Raw genomic sequence first — 21,725 nt, forward strand, 5'->3', positions numbered from 1 at the left:
TGAGGGTCTAGGGGTTAGACAGATCCCCTGATAGGCAGACAAATAGGAAAAGGGGGCCTACTAATAGACAATAAAGATGGTAGACTTCCAGCTTCTTCATCATATTCCTAATGGGAAACAAAGGCCTGGTGGGATTTTTCTCCTGACAGTAGGGTCCTCTGCCTCTGGACCAGTCTCACAAGTTCAAGGTTGGATCAGGACATGCTTATTCCAAAGTCGTGGGCCTGTCAGCCTCTCTGTCTTTAGCTTCGAACTAACCAACACTAAATTAGGGAGGAAGACCGTTCGAAGATCCTTAAAACCCCAGGCCCAAGGAGAGAGCAGACCCCAGGCTTCCAAGTGTCCCCTCTCTTCCCCAGAGGGTCTCTCTGCTTGTTTGCTGTGTGTGTTTTCTCCCACCCCTATTAAAAGCCTTTCTTCACAGGCTGGCTCCGCTGTGTCCGAGACTTCCTCTGTTGCTACCTGCTAATGCTCAAGATTTTTCCTGCCTTTTTTATCCTTTCAGTGGGAGAGGAAACGAATTCCATCAAGACCTTAGAGGGTAACAGAATGAATTCTAGACTGAGGGCCATGAGAGCTGGTTACTAGGCCTGGAACTGGTCTGAGTGGAAAGACATAAACTAATGTACACTAAACTTGCTACAGCACGAGGCATTTTATAATGGCTCGTTTCCTTCTCACTGGCAGCCTAAAGGTTAGAGACACAGCTGGTGCATCTGTAGAGGAAGAAGCCGAGCCTGAAAACCTTGAGCCCCGGCTTATTACAGAATCCGAATAAAATCTTAACTCTGATTTCAAAGCTGCTGCGTCCTTAACATTGTAATCTATATGCATGCCATATAATAGGTGTATTTTCCATTAGAGTTCAGCCAGAGCAGCAGAAGCAATCATACATATGTATGAATGCAAATATGTGTAGGTGGTAAATATTTGTTACCGGGAATTGTCTCTCCCACGTTTGGGAGGCTGGTTAAGCAGGATGTGTAAGGATGTTGTTGTCCTCACATCTGACGTTGCAGCTCAGTGTCCTCAGGGCATCTGTCCTCATAATGGAAAGATCATGAGCATATGCTCAGCAAACACAGGGTGTTACCCCAGGGAGACGAACTGAGCCCCGTTTCTATTCTGGTTGCTTCCGACCTTGGTGATAAAGCATCCTACCGAAGTCTTGTGCTTCCTCATGGTACTAAAACCTCACAAGTGGCCCTGAACTCACTCAGAGAACCCAAGGGAGGATCCAGGGGGAGGGACAGTGATCGCCCACCATGTGGCCTTGGCAGCCTTGAGTGGAATCAGCTACAGCAGTGTCGTGCTGATCACAGCAACAGCCGTTGCTTATTTTATTTTATTTTTTTGGATGTTATATTTTCCTAAGAATTCTCTGGGTGGCCCACCCTAACTGAAAACACACACGGAAGGGGTTTCTGGAAGATGTAGCTGAGTCTGTACATGTTGACCCATGACAAAGCTGTCATGGGCCCTCAATAAATATTTGCATGATGTTGTGACATTTCTCTTGGAAATTCTTGCAGAGCTGGGTTACTCCATCCTGGCTCTGCCTCTCATACACCAGGCAGTCTCAAACAAAGTCACTGAGCTCTTGGAGTCTGTTTTCCTCATTTGTAAAGCTCCAAAAAGAAAAAAAAAAATCCCTGCTCAGCCTACTGAACATGAGTTTTACCAAATCAGTTGAGACAAACCGAACAGAAGCATAAAACAAGCATGCTGCTGTATTGTTTTAATTGCTGTTACCAATAATTCAGTTCTTAAATGAGTCACGTGAGAGATGAATAGTTCCTGACCTATTTGCCATGCACACAGCCAGGAAGAATAGGTAGGTGAAAGTGTAGAAACGCTGTCAGCCATTCCATGGCCTATTCCTCATTTTCATTGTCATTCAAGGTGATGGTCCATTTTCACATTACTTTTTAGCTCCGGGTTGAATGACTTAGACGGACAAGCATGTAGCTGGAGCTATTGGTGGCTTTGGAAGCTGAGGGGCAGTGGCCCTTCCTTGCGTGGAAGTTGTGGGCATTGGAAGAGGTTTCGGTCCTGTAAATCTGGGCTTGCATTTCATAACAGCCGAACTTGCTCATCAGGATGAAGAAATCCCTGCGGAAGTTCTTGGTGAAGATGGCGTAGAGGAAAGGATTGGCACAGGAATTGATGGGGTAGAACAGAACCAGGAGGATCTTGGCCTTGGACACAGTGATGAGGGGCACCTTGAGTGAGGCGGAAATGGCAAAGAAAGAAATGGGGGCCATGCAGAGAAAGTCGGTGAAGATGAGTGTGGCCATGCGCTTGGCGATCTTGGTGTCGCTTGATGAGGACACAACGTTAGGGTTCCTCACTGTGAGGTAGATATGGGTGTAGCAGCCGCAGATGACTACAAAGGCCAGAACATTGAGCACAAGGAGGGCCATAACATACAGCTGTGACAAAGGGCTGTCAATGTCCATGGGTAGGCAGATGCTCACTTTCATGTAGCTACTGATTCCGAAGATGGGGAAGAGAGCGGCTGCAAAGGCAAAGATCCAGCCCATCACCATGACGCTGGCAGCATGGCGGAGCTGCACCTTGCATTCCAGTTGCATGGCATGAGTGATGGTATGCCACCTTTCCAGGGTGATGGCTGTCAGTGTGTAGACGGATAATTCACTGGCAAAGACAGTGAAAAATCCAGCGGCGTCACAGCCCGGCCCCGTTTGCCAGTCAATGGCGTAATTGTGGTACTGGCTCTTGGTGTGGATATCAACTGACGCTATGAGCAGCAAGTAGATTCCAATGCAGAGATCAGCGAAGGCGAGGTTACACATAAGGAACCGGGGCACGGTGAGTTTGTACTGGCTGGTAGTCAGGATCACCAGCACTGTGATGTTCCCAGTGATGGCCAGGATGCTAATAAACCATATCAAGACTCTGAGGATGTTGTACCCCATGATATCTTCACATGGATTGAAGGCATCTGGCTTTGGGGAGCAGGTCACGTCAACAACTTCATTACATAAGTCATAGTCAAATTCACCGTACATCATGTCAGATTCTTTTCCATAACTGGGTTCATCATCTATCACAGAGACACTCCGATCCCTAGCCTGAGTCACATAATCAGTATCTTGCCTTAAAATAGATTTGTTGCAAATTGGATGAAGTTCAGAGCTAGAAAAAAAAATACAAAAAGGAACAGAATCAACATCCGGGTACAGAATGGCAAATATATTATCATCTTTGTACAGCACCTTCTTGAGATTGTTTTACTTTCCAACATCTTGTCTGCCCTTGAGGCTGACTCATGGGTTAAGGCTGCTTACTGTAAATGAGCACAACAGTGTGTGTATATATATTCCTAGAGTTGGATAGCCCACGGGGGAAACCATCTGGCCACAACCTGAGTGTGGGGAGGAAGGCGCCTGGGACTAGCTAACCTTTGCTGTTAAGTGCAAATAATTTACAGACTTGATATTATCTCTACTTCATTCCTTCCTGTCTCCATTCAGGTATCTTCTAGCCTGCCTGGGCGGACATACTCCTATTTCTCTAGTCTAATCACTGGGAGATTATGTTCTCTGACATGAATGAGAGCTTATTTGCTAGTTTTATCTGCACGAACCAGAGCATGAGAGTCTGGAGTTAATTCTTGGGCAGCCCCATCCTTTGGCTCTTGGGTCCTCGGGCTATTGAGAGGCCAGCTAATTTTCCCGAAATGCTACCAGGATCTTGCGTTTTATCACCTCACTCCCCAGAGGTGACAATAGGTCTCAGGCATTCATTTGCCCTGCAGATTAAGCCTGGTTCTCTCATATGAAATAGTTCCCTTGGGGGCGGCCAGCCAAGCAAATGCAGGTCTTAAAGGAGCCTCGTTTATTCACAGGTTGTAACATCTCCCAGCAGCCATGAGTCCTCTCAGGGAAACTTCCTGTCTTTTCTTTTTCCTTTTTTCTTTCTTTCTTTTTCTCTTTTAAGCCCAAATTTATGACACCTTGTCATCAGGATAGAGGCAGTTACAGAAAGAATTGAATGAGACCCGGGTGGTAAATATTCAACCTACAAGTGTATGCATAAGTATCTACTAAGACTCTCACGTGGACAGAAGCGATACTTCGGTAATGTAAAGGCTTAACCAGTGTGACTCTTTCACACGGGAGAATTCTTGATGGAAAAAAGAAATCAAACATACGTCTTTTTTTCTTCAAAAATATATCTTTACTCTTCCTTCCCTTCCTGCTCCAGGGGAGAGTTCACAGGAACGTTAAATGAGAGCGTTTTCTCAAATTTAACATGAGCTCAGACAGCAGGGAGGTGAGAAAGAGCACCAAAGCCCCTCAAAAGCCCCCCCCCTCTCCCGCCAAGCAGAAGCAGGTGGCTGGGGGAGGAGCAGCCCTCATTTGCTTCCACAGGACGGGAGCTTGTGTGTCCAGTGCGGTAGACTGAGCTTTTCCCTCACCCCAGTGAGATAGGGCATCCTGGAGAAAACCACTCTTTTCTCTCACTGGGAAATGAACTAAGTGGCCAGAAGTCAGTTTATCTTGACCTTAGAGATTCTGTCTTTCTTCTTTTCTTTTCGGAGTGTCATCTTTTATTTTAGACACTGAAAAAATCTCTCAAATCTGTCCCAGCTACGCTAATGAGTACAGTTGACACACATGACTGAAAATGGCTGGAATGGGAAGCCGGGGAATCATTGCGTTTAGTCAGTGAACCGAAGTGAGGTGAGCTCCGGGATAGGTGTAGAGGAGACAAGAGGGCCATTTTGTGGTGCTTAGTTTGAATCCTGTCTCTGGGTTAGTGGGAACCCAACTCTAGGGGCAGAAAGGAACTTCTCTGGTGCTTGTGGATTGCAGTCTGGCTCAGTGGAATCGGAGCTGATATCACTGTGGAGAGAAAGTCTCCCCTTCCTGGGGTTACTGGCTTTAGTAAAGAGGATTCTAATCACCGGTGCTAACACTGATCTACTTAATAGTGAGCTCTCCTTTTCTTGAAACAGAAGTCACCCACTGACACGAGGTACTTATGAGATAACAGTTGAAACCAGAAGAGGCAGGTGGCTGGGGGAGCAGCAGCCCTCATGTGCTTCCACAGGATGAGAACTTGTGTGTCCAGTGCCGTAGACTGAGCTGAGGAAAATCAGTATCTTGGCGAATCCTCAGTAGACTAAGGAATGGGGAGTTAGCACAGCAATGGTTTAAAAGTGGAACTTGAGGATGCCAGCCACTGATGGACAGATGCTAAGTGGACGGCACCAGGGAAAACCCTGGAGCCTGAGCTCTGGAAGCAGGTAGAGCTGAAGTTTGGGAGCTTCATTTGGTCAATGCTGATCCAGTTACTCAGTAGCTCTGAGGCCCAGTTTCTGCCTTTGTCGGAAGGGAATCATGCTGAGAATGATGATTCACTCTGCAATGTTAGCAATAAGGATGGAAGGTGCTATTATGTGCGGCAGGGAGTGCTCTGTTCCGCCAGCAGTGTGAAGACCAGCTGACGGTGCTCACCCGGTTCAAGGTGGGCTCTAGGCCTGTGTGGCTATCTGGAAGCGTGTGCCACTGTGCACCAGTTTCAAATACAGTTGTAAGAAAATGGCTTAAACGCAAGGGAACTCAAAGGACAGAGGAGAAACAAAACAGAGCTAGATGAGTGTAGAAAATACCTGACTCAGTTAAGGGGTGCGGTTGACCCAGGACTTCAACAGGAGTCCAGGAGGGCTGTTAGCCCAAACCCCGGGGCATCATGGGGCTTGTATTTATATTGTGGGTATTATTTCTTAACCAGGACCAGAAGCACAGTTTCATGAAACAGCTTAGAAGACAAATCTTATTACCAAACCTCCGTTCACATGATAGGTAATGAAATGACACTACATTCGGAAGAAATTCTGCTATTATCTTCTAGACAGCACAGTCATTTTGTGTTTGTTGGTGTGTGTGAATCTGTTGGGTGAAGAAATAAATAAACAAACAAACACCCCCAAACACCTGCACTTGGGTACATGGTGAGAGACCTGTGGGCCACATCTTTGGTGTACCCCTCCAGGCCTTGATGAAAGCTATAACAGGGACCCAGATGGTACAAAGACCAAGTGACCTGGGGGGATCAGAGAAAGCTTGATGGCATGCAACACCTAAGGCAAATTTGAGGTTTCTGGTTGAGAGAGTCTTAAGGTTTGGTCCACATAACCAGGAGGTGGCAAGGTCAGGGGTCTCTTAGCAACAAAGTTAAGAGCCTTTCCTATGGTTCACAGGCATAGGGCCATCGAGCATACCAGCAGCCACTCCTACAGTGACCTTAATATTCTTTGAAATTTCTCCTGACGGTGCTCTATTGTAGGGTCTTTGCAGACAATTGGCTAGAAGAATTTTTGTCTGGAATATAAAGGGGCAAGCCATTTGCCTAGGCCAAGGCCCTTAGAGCTCTAGCTGTTGGGAAGAAATTCTCCAGCTGTTGAGCCGATCTGTGTGATGCCTCTAAACCCGGGTAGTTTCCCAGTGATGCTCACTGACTCTGAGGAGCAGCCCCCTTCCTGCTGGACCCTCATGTGGGTCTAGGTACTTTCCACTACTTTGGAAGCATTGTAGGGCACGGACTGTCTTGATGCTCTTTTCTTGCCTTTCTTTTGATTTGAGCAACTGAACTAGCTACTGCAGCTTGGTGTATGTCAAAGGCTGGCTAACTGACGAGAGTGCATTAAACAGTAAAATAACCTGTCAGGGGTGCTGCCTCGGTGCTGATGCTGGGCTCCTGCTGAAGGACGCCGGAAAGGCCTTGTTCAGCTGGGTAAGACTGCATGGAGCGGCTCCCATTGGTAAGTTCAGGGGGAAATGAGAGGGCTGAGAACAGCTGATATTCAGTAACTTCCTCCCTCCAATAGACACTTTTAATGTCTGGAGTGTATGGACTCTTTCTCCGAAATTGCCATGTCTCTCCCCTTTCCAGATCCTGTCTATGATTACTGCAACCTTTAAAAGAGTTACCACCGGGTCCTGGCTCTGTTTTGGTTATCCCGTTTAGGTATGTGCCTCTGTAAAGGCCAACTTTTGTGCTCTCTGTGAGTTGCTGAAGTCTGGGGGTGGATCCGAGGGGCTTAGTGTGCTTGCGAGATGTTACAGGTGTGCACGCACTTTTGGGAAGACATTTTTGCTTCCCTCCTTCCCAGCAGACTTTGATGTCAGCAGGACCGAGCATTTATTTATTTTATGGGACAGGACATTTATGAGGTATAGAGTTTGACACTGGAAAGACAAATCAATGTTGATACAAAGCAAAGGGGGTGGGTGGGTGGGGCTAAGTATCAGTATGAGTCAGGGACCATGCTGGAAGTTTTTCATGCTTTCTTGTTTAATATTTGGTAGACTCTCCACCATGTGACTCAGCCTTTTCTCTGCAATCATTTTTCAAAGAACTCAAGAGCCCAGCCTACTCTTGCCCTCCACAAGACTGACTCTTTGATCCAGAAAATGCCTCAGGCCTCCCTTCAGTCAGAAACGCCCCCTGTGTGCGGATTTTCACACCACCTGTCTGTAGAGGTTCTCCGAGGCGGGACGGCCTATGCCAGACTTCAGGGATGGCCATGGAAGGACTCACGTTTGCAGTCTCCAGTTCGCGAAGGCGCAGCAGTGACTGGGGTAGGTGAGGCTGGCCTCCACGAGAGTGACAAACTTTTCCAGACTAGGAAGCTTCTTTAAGCTGTAAGTTGATCTGGCCTTCAGCTTCTTCAGGTTTTCTAAGCCATGGCTGGGCAGGGACTGGACCTTTGTCCTTGAGATGTCTCTATAAGGAGAAAAGGTAAAAATATAGCACAATCACCTTGGGTCAAAGATTTTCTGCTTCCAGTTGATAGATAAGCTAGCAGACATTCTAGTAAGGCGAGTTTTATTTTTGTATGGGTGAGAAAGGAGATGCCAGCTTAGCAGCACACCTGGGCCAGGCCAGTATTCAGCTTAAAAAGGTGTTTGGCTTGCACAGGAGGAGTCCTGGTCCTTTTGGTCCTGATGGGAGGGTTTAGTTAACGGGCTGCCCAGATAACTGGACAGACCTGTGCATCCTGGCTGGTTTGGGCGTAATCCTGGCTGGTGAGTAGAATCAGTCATCTCTCTTCTGTAGTTGATTTGTGTCCAACCAAGATTAAGACCATTATCATGGTCCAAGATTAGACCATGAGGGCAGCTATAAAAATCTCTCTGGTGAACTGTGCTAGAATCATAGAACATGATGAGAAGGGAGCATGCCACACAGGGAAGAGGAGTCTGGCAGGCTCAGCCTCAGCCTCAAGTCCAGGTAGATAGGAGGTGTGAGCTGGGCTTTCATGGCAGACTTATGTGCATCTATAGCTTGCCCCTGTGCCTATTAGATCTGTGACCTTGGTCAAACTACGTGTTTTCTGTGCCTCAGTTTCCTCAGCTGTATAGTGAGAGGATAGAAACCATAGCGATCCACAGTGAAGGAATACACAGGCAGTACTCAACGCCTGGCAGTTATTAGGAGTAAACATCACACACATGCATGTCCGCACGTGCACATGCTCACGCAGGGGCCAGCTTGGTAAGCGTGTCTCTGGCTGAGTGAGCTGGCAGAGGTTTGGTGGGAGCTGGTACAGTAGACTGCTTAACCTGGTTGCTATTCCTGGAAGCCCCTGAGACCCGTCCTTTCTGGCTGCCCCGCTAGTGATGGGGGTACACTTCTGGTAACAACCCTGGCAGATTAACCTTCAATGCCAACACCACCTGGTAAGGCCAAGGAGGTTTAAATGACATCATCTTAGCCCTGTAGAGACCACGGCTTGGTTGTGAGTGGGGGCTCCCGATGGGGGCTGCAGGGCTTGGATGGTTCCTTTCCGCACCTTCAGGGGACCCTTGGATGGACTTGAAGAAGAATCTTTGAATGCTGACTCTCTCTGTAAGTCAGAGCAGTAGGCGCTCAGAGCACCAGAGCGCCGAGTGTGAACATGTCTTCGCTGCCCCGTATGTTCTCACAGGCGGGTGAAAATGGCAATCTCGCAAAATCCCCTCCTCCCTTCCGCGCCATTCTCTTGCTCAACAGTTTACCATGGCTTCCCAGTGTCCAGTGGGACCTGCTTGACTGCTGTCCCCTTGTCACCTCTCTCTCCCAGCCAAACTTAGGTCGGCTGTCTATATGTGATGTCACTCGGCTGCGTTTACCGCTAATCTGCCTCTTCATTCTTATAGGAATAGTGCTGACCAAGGCCTCCTCGGGGTTCCCACCGCCTTGACCCTTTAATTGTCTTGTGAAATGCTCTATTTTGCACTCTGTTCTCCTTAATTTCTTTCTGATTTTTTAATTTTATTTTATTCCTCTTCTGTCATTTGAACATTGGCATTTATCCAAACTTGTCCCTCGTCGCTCAGTTTCACACTATCGGGTATGTGGCTATGGCTTCCAAATGCATATGCCGGTTCAGAGCTCCAACAAGACACCCCCCTTCTCCATTGGAGCCCATGAATTTGATGATGTGCCTGAGCATCAAAACTGGACTTTTCTTGTAAACATGTTCCTCTTATTCCCCATTTCAGCAGGTTTCTCCTGTGTTTCTTCCCCTGATATTCAGACAGAAACCTGGGAGTTGTCATTGATTCTCCCCTCTTCTTTCCTTGGACACCAGTGTATCTTCTCAACTGGCTTTTAGTTTGCTTTTGTTACTTCAGTGACGGTCACCAGAGTTTCTGTGTGGTCAGATGAAATGGACCATAACACTTCTTCCACGACCATCTATCTACTTCTCTTTCCAGTACAGTCTTCACACCATAACTTGAACAAAAATTTTAGAAGGCTGGACAGATTATGACCTCAAATTCTTCAACAAGTTCCTGTGGTTCTTATGACAAAGGACAAATCATTGGGTGTCTTATGCCTGTCCCCTGCCTGGTTTATATCGTATCTATTCCATGCCCTTATCTGTGCTCCGCTCAGCATGGCAGGAGGGCTGACCCCTGCCAGGTCTGTTTTTCACACATCACCTTGTTAACTGTGGGTGAGAAGCCTGGGGGTTGGCAAGAGAGCATCTCCTCCTATTCCTTCTTGTCTTAGGCAGCATCTGAATTACTTCTAGACACTACAGAGCAGATCAGTTGAAGATCTAGTTCTTTAACTTTCTCTAGTTCTTTGGCTACAGGAAGTCTATTCGTCACTTGCTCTTTGAGTCCTGGGATCAGAAGTGGCTATCTACTACTAATGATCTCCAGGCTGTTGATCCCCTATTAGATAGTCAGGTAGAAGCAGCAATTGCCTTTTGGTAGTACTTAACTTTGAATATTTTTTTTTTTTTGAGACAAGGTTTCTCAGTGTAGCTTTGGAGCCTCTCCTGGAACTCACTCTGTGGACCAGGCTGGGTTTGAACTCACAGAGATCCACTTGCCTCTGCCTCTTGTGTGCTGGAATTAAAGGCACGTACCACCACCACCTGGCTACTTAACTATGTTATGTGTTTCCTCTTGTCAATTAAATCAAATTTGCTTATTCCAATTCAAATCCTCTATACTTACTGATCTTCCCGCCCCCATTCTGTCATCACTGAGGGAAGGATGCTGCAGTCTCCAGTTGTGATTCTGGATTTAAATGCTTCTTGTTTTGCTAATTTATGCTTTTATACTCTTGGTTATTTTTAGCTCCATATAAATTTAGAGTTATCTTCCTCATGATTTTCTCCATATCTACTATTATCTGCCTCTTAAGTCTGAAACTTCTCTTATTTTCAAGGTCCTCCTGACCATCACCTGTTGGGACACCCGAGGACTCAGTACCTACAGTGTTCTTTTCTGTCTTCCCTTATGCTGTACATGAGCCTGGCAAACCTTGGGAGTCAAACACTGTGTTCCTGTTACTTCCCTAAGACCACCCCTCACTGCAGCCTCTGCTTGGATGCCCACTTAATCAGCATCTCAAGCTTTAGACACTAAAGATTAAGCTCTGGATTTTTCAAAACAAACAAACAAACAAACAAACAAACAACAACAAAACCCCTGCTCCACTTGCAGCAGGTTGAATGTTCCAACTTGTCGTAGACAGATTTTGATGGCATTCTTGACTCTGTGTTTCAGATCCCGTATTCAAGCTTAGAAAGACTTCTTGGTACACCATGTCTACAAACCTAACTGTTAACACTTCTCAGTCATTGTTATCACCAGAAGGAACAAATCCAGGGGTTCCAGGTATGTTTTCTAGTCTTCATCTTCGAATTATAATTTCTCAGATCGGGGGTTCCTGTAGATTGCAAGTCTGGAGCATCAACTGTTGCCCACTGAAGAGCCTTCACTCTGCCGCTAATGAGTCGGCTATGCTGGCCTGCTCCCCATTTCTCCTCATTGTTTTACAGCTTTTCGGCTTCTGTGCTGAGATCTTTCGGTTATTTTTTTTCCTTTCTTTAGGCAAGCCCTCGTTTGAGCAGCTCTGCTACAGACATAGGCGCTCCGTTCTCAAACTCCCACCCCCTCCTTTGGGGTCTTCCTTTTTCTCTCAAGTGTAGAAGAGGCGCAAGTGCAGGGACCTATTCTTTATGTTCCAAAATCTGTCCGTGGAATAAGATGGAAGCATTAAAATTGATCAGGGACAATTTAAACTGGGCTGCTAGTTTAAGGACATTTCCCCAAAGCCGGCAATACAAAACTGAAGAACAGTTTTTTTCTTAGTTTTGCCTTCCTACTTGAGTTTGGAATATGTATGTAAATCAGATTAATTTTAGATAGCCAATGAAACAAACTTCCATATTCCAAAGAATTCTATCCTGTTACCTAATGTAGTTGCTGGTAGATTAAAGATTATTGCAAACTCTTTAACTGTCTTTCTATTAACCATCTATTTGCCCTTACCTGGAACCCGAACTGAATTGTGAGGCTTGGAGGGAGCAGAATATGAAAATGTTGCTACTTGAGTTCTGGACACAGATTTTAAGAGCACCGTCAGCTTCTGAATTGGTTCTGTAGAGTCCTGTAAGGTCCTGTTAGAGAGCTCTCAGCATTCAGTGGCAGCACATGTGTCTAACTAACCTTTAGACAATGCCACATTGTTGCCTACAAAGTTCAAAATCACTCAGAAAGTCTCATAATGTTTTAAGTAAGTTTATATACATTTCTATCAGCAGGATCAAAGTAAGTAAGTCTTGTTCAGTGTTGTTTGAGACATAACTACACTACTATTCCCATTTTTGCCCTGTTCTTCTGCACACACACACACATACACACACACACACACACACACACACACACACACACACACACACACACACGTGCGCACACAAACATTTCCTGACTATGTTTTGCTATGGGATGTCTTTCTGTATGCTGTGAATATGTGTTGCTCTGATTGGCTGATAAATAAAGCTGTATTGGCTAAGGCAGCTTAGAGGCAGGCAGGAAATACATGCAGATAGACAGGAAGAGAAAGGCAGAGTCTGGAAGGAGACACCAGCCAGTTGCCCAAGGAGCAAGATGCCAGCAGACCGTTAAAGTCATGGAACATGTGGCAAAATAAAGATTATAGAAATGGGTTAAGTTGTAAGAGCTAGCTTATGAGAAGCCTGCCATAGGCCATGCAATTGGTAATTAATATAACCCTCTGAATGATTATCTTATAAGCGACTGAGGGACCACGGAGCCAGGTTGGACTGGGGAAACCTTCATACTACATTTGGCTTCCCAAGATGGGATAAGAGTTTCCAGCTAAAACCTGAGAGAAAGCTTTAAAAAAAAAAAAAGATTCTAAAACGGAGCTATAAACAGCTTCCTAGTTTTGTCTCTCAGGCAAGCTGTGAGCTACAGTATGGAAAGTTCACAGCAGCATGTGGGCTTGACTGCATCATGGCAGATTCCCACCTGGGTACACAGAGGTGTCTCCATGCCACTCAGTATGCTGAGTGCTGGTTTCTGGGCGACACTCTGCTTTCGTAGAAGCATAGACCCACTGCCTCCCAGAGTCAACAGACAGCATGGCTCCAAGAGCTGGTGGTGAATTATCTCTACCATATTGAAAAGCTGAGATGGGCGGAGTCAGCAGCCAAGGTTGCTGCTTCATTACTAACCACTGCAGTTTAAACCAATAGATTCACAATAAGGCAGATTCAGATGGAAGAAGACTTTACATGGTCTACAGTGTGCGTAAAAACGTATGTAGGCTTGAAAGAGAGAATAAAATGAATATAGACAGTTGTATAAAGAAGTAGTTTTGAAAAATAAAGTCTTTAAAGAAGCAGTAAAGGTAATATAAAAATAAGCCACATAAAGATGGAAATCAAACAGAGAGGATGGATTATATTGTCTTTGGGATTTTTAACTGCAGAGAGACATTTGATTGTAAAAGCTACTAAGTTAAACCAATATGTATATTTTAAAGGTATCTTGACTTCAAAATTTGTGTCTAAGGATACGTTACTTTGCAAAAGAGGTTCTACTTTTGTTTCCACAGAAGATGAGAATCTGTGGATTACTTCTAGGCTAATATAGTTTGATCAGCCAAGACCCCCTGAGAGGTCTCCAGATGATCCAACATCCAAAACAGCTTCAAAGCAACTGGCTGAGACAATGCAGCCTCACAGACTACTCCAGTAAGGACTTGAACATAATTCTTAATTTTCTCAGGATCCCCATAAGATTATCAGTGCCCTCTATCAGCAGAGAGTAGTATGAGAAGCTATGCCCAAATTCCCAAAATATTATTTATGAATGTTTATTTTTATTTAAAGCATGTTGATTATAAATGCAATCTCCTTCTAAAGAAAAGGGGATATTATAGATATGATAGGATAAAGAGTAACAACTTGTTTAAAGTGCTTTACATTGCTATGGATTTTAGTTTATTGATACAAATTAAAAGTTAATTTTGTTATACTGTATATATATTTCTACTCTTGTTTAAGGTATGTTTGTGCACCTCACTTGAAATTGAATGTATAATTAAGAAATACAGATTAATAATTAGTCATCTATGATAATCAAACTTACAGTCATGTTAGCTAAGTTTTCTAGATATAGATATATTTCAGATAGATAGGTAATCTTCAAACACTTCAGAATATAGCATTTAAAATGTTTTAAGAACTTAGATTTTTCTGGACAATGAGAAATGTTTGCTCCTGGAAGCACCAATTGTTTCAAGGAGGAGATGGACATTGAAGAAACTAATTATGGAGTTTGCCTTCTTTGTGGCAAAAATTAGCCACTGGGCAAAAAAGTGCCCTTGCATCAACTGATTGAGAGTATGTTGTATAAATTGGACATGCAGGACCCATTGGAAGGTGACCACTGGACTTTGCAAGATGAAATGGTCCTTCAGATTCCAGCTTTACAGAAGAGACTGCCAGACATTCTACAGGTCACAGAGAGAAGTGATTGAGAGACTCTAGGCCTACGGACTGAAGATAGGTGCCACAATGTTGCAGAGGAACTTTGGATGACTGTCCAGGCAGTCAGCTGTCTCTGTCATTTCCAGAGTTTTGGAAATTGCTTATAATGCATTTCCTATTTACTTGGGTAATATTCTTTCCTTCTGATGCCTTTGATGTAGTTGAAAACTAGATAGTTATAATTTTTCTTGGTTATGATAAAAGATAAATTAGATATGAAACTTTAGACTCACAAATATAGGATAGATAGCCGGGCGGTGGTGGCACACGCCTTTAATCCCAGCACTCGGGAGGCAGAGGCAGGTGGATCTCTATAAGTTTGAGACCAGCCTGTTCTCCAAAGTGAGTTCCAGGAAAGGCACAAAACTACACAGAGAAACCCTGTCTTGAAGAACCAAATATAGATATGATAGATAGAATATTTTCTTTAAATTTGCCAAATATAAATAGACTAGATATTTTAACTGTAATTCTTGCTTGATAACTGTTTTGTTATATATAATTTTACCAAATTTTGCCAGGTTAAAGTTAAAACCTTCCTTTTTGAAAAAAAAGAAAAGGGGAAGTGCTATGGGATGTCTTTCTATATGTTGTGAATATGAGTTGCTCTGATTGGTTAACAAATAAAGCTGTATTGGCCTGTGGCGAGGCAGCTTAGAGGCAGGCAGGAAATACAAGCAGATAGACAGGAAGAGAAAGACAGAGTCTAAAAGGAGTCACCAGCCAGACACAGAGAAAGCAAGATGCCAAAGTAGAACTGAGAAAAGGTAATAAGCCACATGGCTAAACATAGATAAAAATTATGGGTTAATTTAAGTGTAAGAACTAGTCAGTAATAAGCCTGAGCTAATGGCCAAGCAGTTGTAATTAATATAGACTTCTGAGTGATTATTTTATAAAAGGCTGCAGGATTGTGGGTGAGAGATTTGTCTTGACTGTGGACCAGGTGGGACACAGGAAATCTTGCAGCTACAATGATTTTTCCAGATAACTTAGAAATATGATGTTTGATTTTATAATTCCTTTATAAAAATGCTTTTCACTTCTCCATGGCAAATATCTATGGAATGTAACAGAACAGAAGCCAGTTATTCACGTCTTTATGAAATAAGCGATTGTGACTGAACTGGCTCATTTTAGCTCTTAATCTGGAATGGAAGGATACCCAGGGAGCTGGGAAAGCATTATTTCCAAGCTTCTATAGGGATATTCCAGAAGATTGCACTTGAATCAGTAGAGTGTAAGGGGAGATTTGCCTCAATCAGTATGTGTGGGCTTCATCCAGTTGGCTGGTTTCCTGGCTTGAGCAAAGAAAGGAAAGATGAATGCACTCTTGCCTCTCTCTTCTAGAGCTAGCATAATTTTCTTTTCCTACCCCAATACCCCATACAGCAAAAGCCCAGGTTCACCAGCCTTTGGACTTGTACCAGTAATTCCTTGAGCTCTCTGATCTTTGACTGAGGACTCTAATTTGGACGATGCTATGCCACTGTATTTCCTGGTCCTCCCTGCTGCTGATGGCCTACAGTGGACTTCTCAGCTTTCACATTCACATAAACTAACTCCCTTGATGAGTCTCATCTCATGCATCTCTGCATCTGTCTATGTCATAGGTTATGTGTCTCTGGAGGATTGTGATTAATGCCATCACTACATGCTTAGTGACATTTTGGTTAGTATTTCACGATAACTCAGAATACAAAGCAAAACACAATGAGGGCCATTCTGGGCAATCATGTTATAAAGAATGCAGGGAACCATGGGATAGGATTAGAACTCTGAGCTTTGAAAACCAGACAGAAACTTAGAATTTCTAAAGATGGAAAAATGACTCACTGAAATTTGGAGTTTTTTAGTCTCGAGTACTGGAGACTTACACACATTATGTACTCAATAAATTGTATATTAAATAAACTGTAAAGAAAGGGGATTTCAGACAGAAAGGACATAGAGTGACTATTACAAATTCAGGCCTGGATTGAGGAACTCTGTCTTTTCATACTGTTACGTTGCTGGTCACTGTTGTCAAGTATGGTGGCCCACGCCTATAATCTCAGTAGTTGAGTGGCTGAATCAGGAGGACTATTTGAATTTCACGGTAGCCTGAGTTACACAGTGAGTTCCAGGCCAGCCTAGGCTACAGTGTAAGACATGTTTCAAAACTCCAACCCGAAACCAGAGTCATGGTGTTACATTTAGCAATCTGTTCTGTTACCAAAGCCTACATTGAAAATTCCCAGCGTGGTTATTGAACTAGCAGGTACCACCTATCCTTCCAGCAAGTACTTCAGGGTAGGCACTGTTTCAGTTCAAGTCTCTCTGTTCCTTACACCTAGCCTAGTGTTAGACGCACAGTAGGAGATTTTCTATTGAATCCTCAATGAGAATATTCAACTCTGCCCTTGTTCCTGGTGGCCGGACAAGGTGGCAGGAGCTGTGGGCTGGTTTGTTTAATCCTTGTCTTTTAGTCTGGTTGGGTTGAATGGCCATAGTTTTTCATTTTAAAGTATCATTTTGGTTAGTATTTCAGCACATGCTGTATTTTGGCAATGAATGGTCTTGAAATTTTAGATCCTTCCAAGTAACAACAGAGATACCACAGGCTCATGGCTGGGTCCCCAGAGACTGAGTCATCCTTAATTGTTTCAACTTTGTTGGGATTCTTGGTGTTGAGTTACAGAATGGCAAGGGAGAGAGCAGCTGGTACTGACACCGAGGCGGGACACGCAGGAGTTAAATGGCGCCCCGTGCCCCTTTAATAAAGTCTGTTAGCCACTGCCACAAATTCGATGTCAACAATTTCTATTTTTCCCAGCAAAGATGTTATTACAGGTCAATCATTTCCATAAGTGAGAGCACATTTCTGGTATATTCTACATTGACAGATGGCTAGAAGACCGCTCTTTCATGATCCCAGGCGGGATAAAAAGGCAATTTACTATCTATAGGACTGTGGGTACACTGGTAATGGAAGAGAATCATTCTTATACAAATAACTCAGTGTTTGAATCTGAACTATCAAATGAATCTGAGCTATAGCCAAATCAATTTGATAAACCATCAGAATATGATTGTACTGGCTCCAGCCTGCAAAGGCAATACATTAAATTTTCCCCACAGGAAACTCTTTCCCAAGGAAACAGCAATTGCTTGATTGCTTTAAAAAAAAAAGAGAGAGAGAGATAGAGAAAGAAAGCTCAAGTGAGTTAAGAATATCAGGTGAAAACTTAGATGGCTGCTGATGTTCAAGGTCAAGATTTATAAGGGGGATTGGGGCTGCTGTGCCTTTGAAATGTGATGGAGCTTGTCGGCACGCCCCCGGCTTCCCACACTCTTTCCTCTTCGCAATCAAACAGCCTAGACTCGTGTGTTCCGACACTCACTGTTCTTCACGTAGCTAGAAATTTCACCTTCAGGAAAAAACAGCCAACAGTTTGGGTGAGCTCTCCCAATTCCCTTAGAAGCTTTTGGACTTATCTGCTAGAGATAAAGGAAAAGGCATTGGGAGAGGAAGATCCACCATAGCCGGGACTGAGCAAGGCTTTTTCGGTTCTTTTCACTGGCTCTAGAGCAGGGATGTTTAGAGTCATTCTGGGTCTACCTGCAACAGCACTGTTGGGGGACATTGTTAGAGATACCAGTTCTTAAGGTCTGGCCCCGAAATGCTGAACCACATCCTTCCCCACTTTTGAGCCAGGGTCTCCTGTGACACAGGCTGGCCTCCAACTTGCTATGCAGCCAGGGATGAACTTGAACTTCTGATCCTTTTGCCTCTACGTCCTCCTTCTATTTCAGCCCTGGTTCAGCAATTACAAATGTGTGGCACCATGCCCGATCTCATGGGGTGCTTTGTACTTGGTAGACAAGCATTCTACTAACTAATCTATTCCCAGAGTCAATGAATCAAACATTTTTAGGGTGCAAATTTTCAATCTTTGGTTTAAAAAGCCTCCAGATGGTTGCAGTGCTCAATCATATTTAGAAAGCCCACTGCAGCTCAGTTGAAAACCACTCACAGCTGCCCTAGGCTGACTCACATAGTCTGGCTCCTTCCCAGGGTCAACTACACTCAACAACTGCTTATGTAGAGGCATGCTTCCTTGCTGTATTGCAGTAGAGCTTGGAGGACCCATCTTCATTCTAGGGCTCCCTGTGGGATCCACTGACCTGTTAGAGATGCTTTGCCAGTCAGTTACCGACTCAGCCAGATTGGGCTTCCTTCCACCGGGTACTCCCCATCTACCCAGAGAGCACTTTGTAGTGACCCTCCTGGATCCAGAAGCCTGTAGCACTCTTGTTTGAGGTGGGAACTGGGTATCTGACCCAAGACACAGCTCAGGCTGTGGCCCGAGCAGCGGCTGCTGGGCTGTGGGCCGTCTGTGCCTAATCCTGTTTCTACTCCCTTGTTTAAAGCACTGGAGGAAGCTGGCCATCCAAACGAGGAGCCCACTGGGCAGGTTTGATTGGGTTGCTGCACAACACTGCAGAGGTGGGAAATGAGACAGGCTGCCATCTGCCTGAGTCCAAGTTATCGGGCAGAGAGGCTTGAAGGGCATCCGGAATAACCTGAATGCCCCAGAGAGGGAGGCTCGAAGTGAAAGTGATAACGTGTCCTTGAAGGGACAGAAGGAAATGAGCAGTTACATGCTGGGGTCTTACACACATATCCTCATGCATTGACACAAAAAGGCGTGGGGTATGTGGAATATTATTCTTGCTTAATGCCATTTGGGGCGTGCTTTTTGAGACAAGGCCTCACTCTGTAGCTCAGGCAGGCCCCAAACTTACTACGTAGCCAACCTGGGCCAACTACAGCTCATGGCAATCCTCCTGTGCCTGCCTCCAGAGTTCTGGTCACCATACCAGGCTTCCCGACCATTTTGAGTCAATCAAAGTGTTTTTGAGTTCCCTTGAATTTTCTACAAACATTGCTCCCTTTGTCCTGTGCATCTACGTTACAGCAGTAGTGGGGATGGAAAGAGGCCTGTGAGGGCCCTGCGGAGTTGTGTTTGCTGGTGCCTTCTCTCCTGCCTGCTTTCACAGCAGGCATGGACAGGAGACTAGTATTTTGTGATCTCTGTTAAGTTCTGAGGAGACACAGTGTCAGTGCCTGGCCGGGATCCTGGTTATGCAACCTCAGCACATGGTCATTTGTGGCGTGTTTCCGTATCACTGACCCGTGTTCCTTTTTACTTTAGTTGGACACCAGTTGTCGGGGGTCTGGTGACTGATTTTCAGACGTCTCAGTAGATGCATTTATGGTGCGTACACATGGAGATGTGAGAGGTCAAGGCTAGTTTATGCTGCAAGCTATTATGTTTCTGTCTAAAGTACGGCCTTCAGTGGGCCACTTTCCTCCTCCGGTCCTGGATGTCTCAGCTGGATGATGAGCCAGCTGTGGGTCACATCCAATGCTACATTTGCAGCTGTGTGCAGTAGGTTATGGCTCTACAGATCTGACAGGTTGCATATTGAAAGCATATCCCACCACTGACATGTTCTGCCGAGAACAGCTAGCAGTCCGCATGTAAGAACAGCCAAGGCATTCAGGGCCATTAGCTAAGTGAAGTGGACAAACCTCTCCCCATCCACAGAGCATCAGAAGTTCTTTGTCAGAGTCCACTTGTGTTCCCAGAACTCTCAGAACAGAAAACATTAAACGTGATGGCTTCCGAAAACTCCATGTGCTTGAGCTCTTCGGCCACATTCCTGGTTCTCTCCACTGTGTCCCGCATTGTACCTCAAACCAAATACCATCATCTGATATATTAAGCTATATGATTATTACCTGACTTCCCTTCCATGAAAATAGAATGTCCTTGGGATGAAGAACTCTGGTGTCCTGTAGTACACCAGGGTGGTGCTCTGTTAAATACCACCAGTGAAAGATATTCATCCATGCATACACATGCATATGGACATATCTGTGGATCTATGCCTTTAAATCTCAGACAGTAATAAGAAATAGATACCACAGGTTTTTCTGCTTTTTAGATGAGGCGGCTGAGACTTACAGAGGGAAAGGAAAACCTAGTTTTCACCAGGGCTGTCTGCTCTGACACCTCTGCTTCAGCAAGGCCATGCTTCCTGTGTTTGCTCAGGTTGCCTGTCGCCACTCAGGCACTTTGGATTAATGCTGGAACTTCCTCGGGAGGATCGATCTATCTTAACACATACTTTCTTATCTTCCAAGGGGAGAGCCTCTTTCATAATGACAGCATACCCCTTGTCCTCAATAACAAACATTTGTGGAGTTACCGTTCTGCTGCCATACAGAACAGGATTCTGGGAGTGCAAGATTCTATCACAGTAGAGAGCACAGGCCATTTGTGAAGGTGAGAGTGACGTTGGCGGATGGTAAGGAGGAAGGTAAATGACCATGCGTGGGAGCCGCAGTGACCGGCAAATAAGACGACAGGTGTGTGACCAATGTCTGCATAGAACTTAGACGGGTGGGGGTGGGGTGGGGGTGGGGGTCGCCTTAGGTGTGGTAGAGGTATGTTTATTTGTTCATCAGCCTTCCCACACCTCTTTTCTTCTTTTTAAGTGGCTTTCTTCCTGAGGAATATCCTTTAGTTAATTCAGTGGATCTTGCGTAGAGTCCAGGAAAGCATGTTAAAAAATACCCTTGGTAATTGTGATACAGAGTCCCCATGCGCTCCCCGCCCACACAGGTAATGGGAGTCACAGGGGGAAGTTACTGTTGCCTGAGGTCTTTAGAAAGACTTGGACTGGAGGCAGGACTTAGAAGATCCTCAGTGACGGGGGCATGGATAAGAAGAGAAAAGGGCAGAGCCACTTTTTGTGCAGGTTAGGGGTGGGGAAGTGCTGGTGGACAAGACGTTCCCATGCAGCAAGTGAGGTACTGATGCATCCCACTGGATCTGGAAAGAGGATCCAAAAATAATGTGTACATATATCTCACTGCACTGAAGACGTGTAGATACATATCCTGGGTCCTGAGCATAAGGTAGGAGAATCAAGCTTTCCATGTCACAGGAGAGATAAGGAGCAGAGTGACTGGTGTGTGTTGTGAGTCAGACAGTTTGTTTTGAAATCCCTTCTATAAAAGTTGCATTACTGTTGAGTGAGTTGGTTGACTCCTCCAGGTAATCCAGTTTTTCTCTCTTCAAAATGGCAATAACAGCTCTTACCCCAGAGGGTTTTGTAAGGATTGAGAGCACATTTTAACCTCTTAGTACACTGGCACTTGGGACATGCTCATTACATGTTATTATTGTTGCCACTTTATTTAAAGTCATATTGGAGAAAACCCTAAATTGTCCCCACACATCTTTGCAGGTATCGTAGATCAAAATTGACCCTGTTTGCCTCCCCTTCTTTAAGCTGGACTAAGCTGATTTCTAATTTATATAAACTGAGCTCT

At 44.8% G+C, this 21,725-nt stretch overlaps 1 protein-coding gene across 2 annotated transcripts in view; it reads right to left on the minus strand.

Moving 5' to 3' along the window:
* Window positions 1–1,723: 1,723 nt before the first annotated feature.
* Window positions 1,724–21,725, minus strand: part of Fshr (follicle stimulating hormone receptor) — a 179,285-nt gene continuing 159,283 nt past the window's right edge. For both annotated transcript variants that reach the window (XM_006985791.4, XM_016004279.3), the window contains exons 9-10: window positions 7,573–7,758; window positions 1,724–3,159 (exon numbers count right to left, since the gene is read on the minus strand). In XM_006985791.4, coding sequence (XP_006985853.2) covers window positions 1,929–3,159; window positions 7,573–7,758 — 1,417 coding nt within the window. In that variant the 3' untranslated portion in view covers window positions 1,724–1,928. The remainder of the gene's footprint in view (window positions 3,160–7,572; window positions 7,759–21,725) is intronic.

This window comes from Peromyscus maniculatus, chromosome 22 (genome assembly GCF_049852395.1).
Source record: "Peromyscus maniculatus bairdii isolate BWxNUB_F1_BW_parent chromosome 22, HU_Pman_BW_mat_3.1, whole genome shotgun sequence".
In the NCBI taxonomy this organism is placed as follows: Eukaryota; Metazoa; Chordata; class Mammalia; order Rodentia; family Cricetidae; genus Peromyscus; species Peromyscus maniculatus.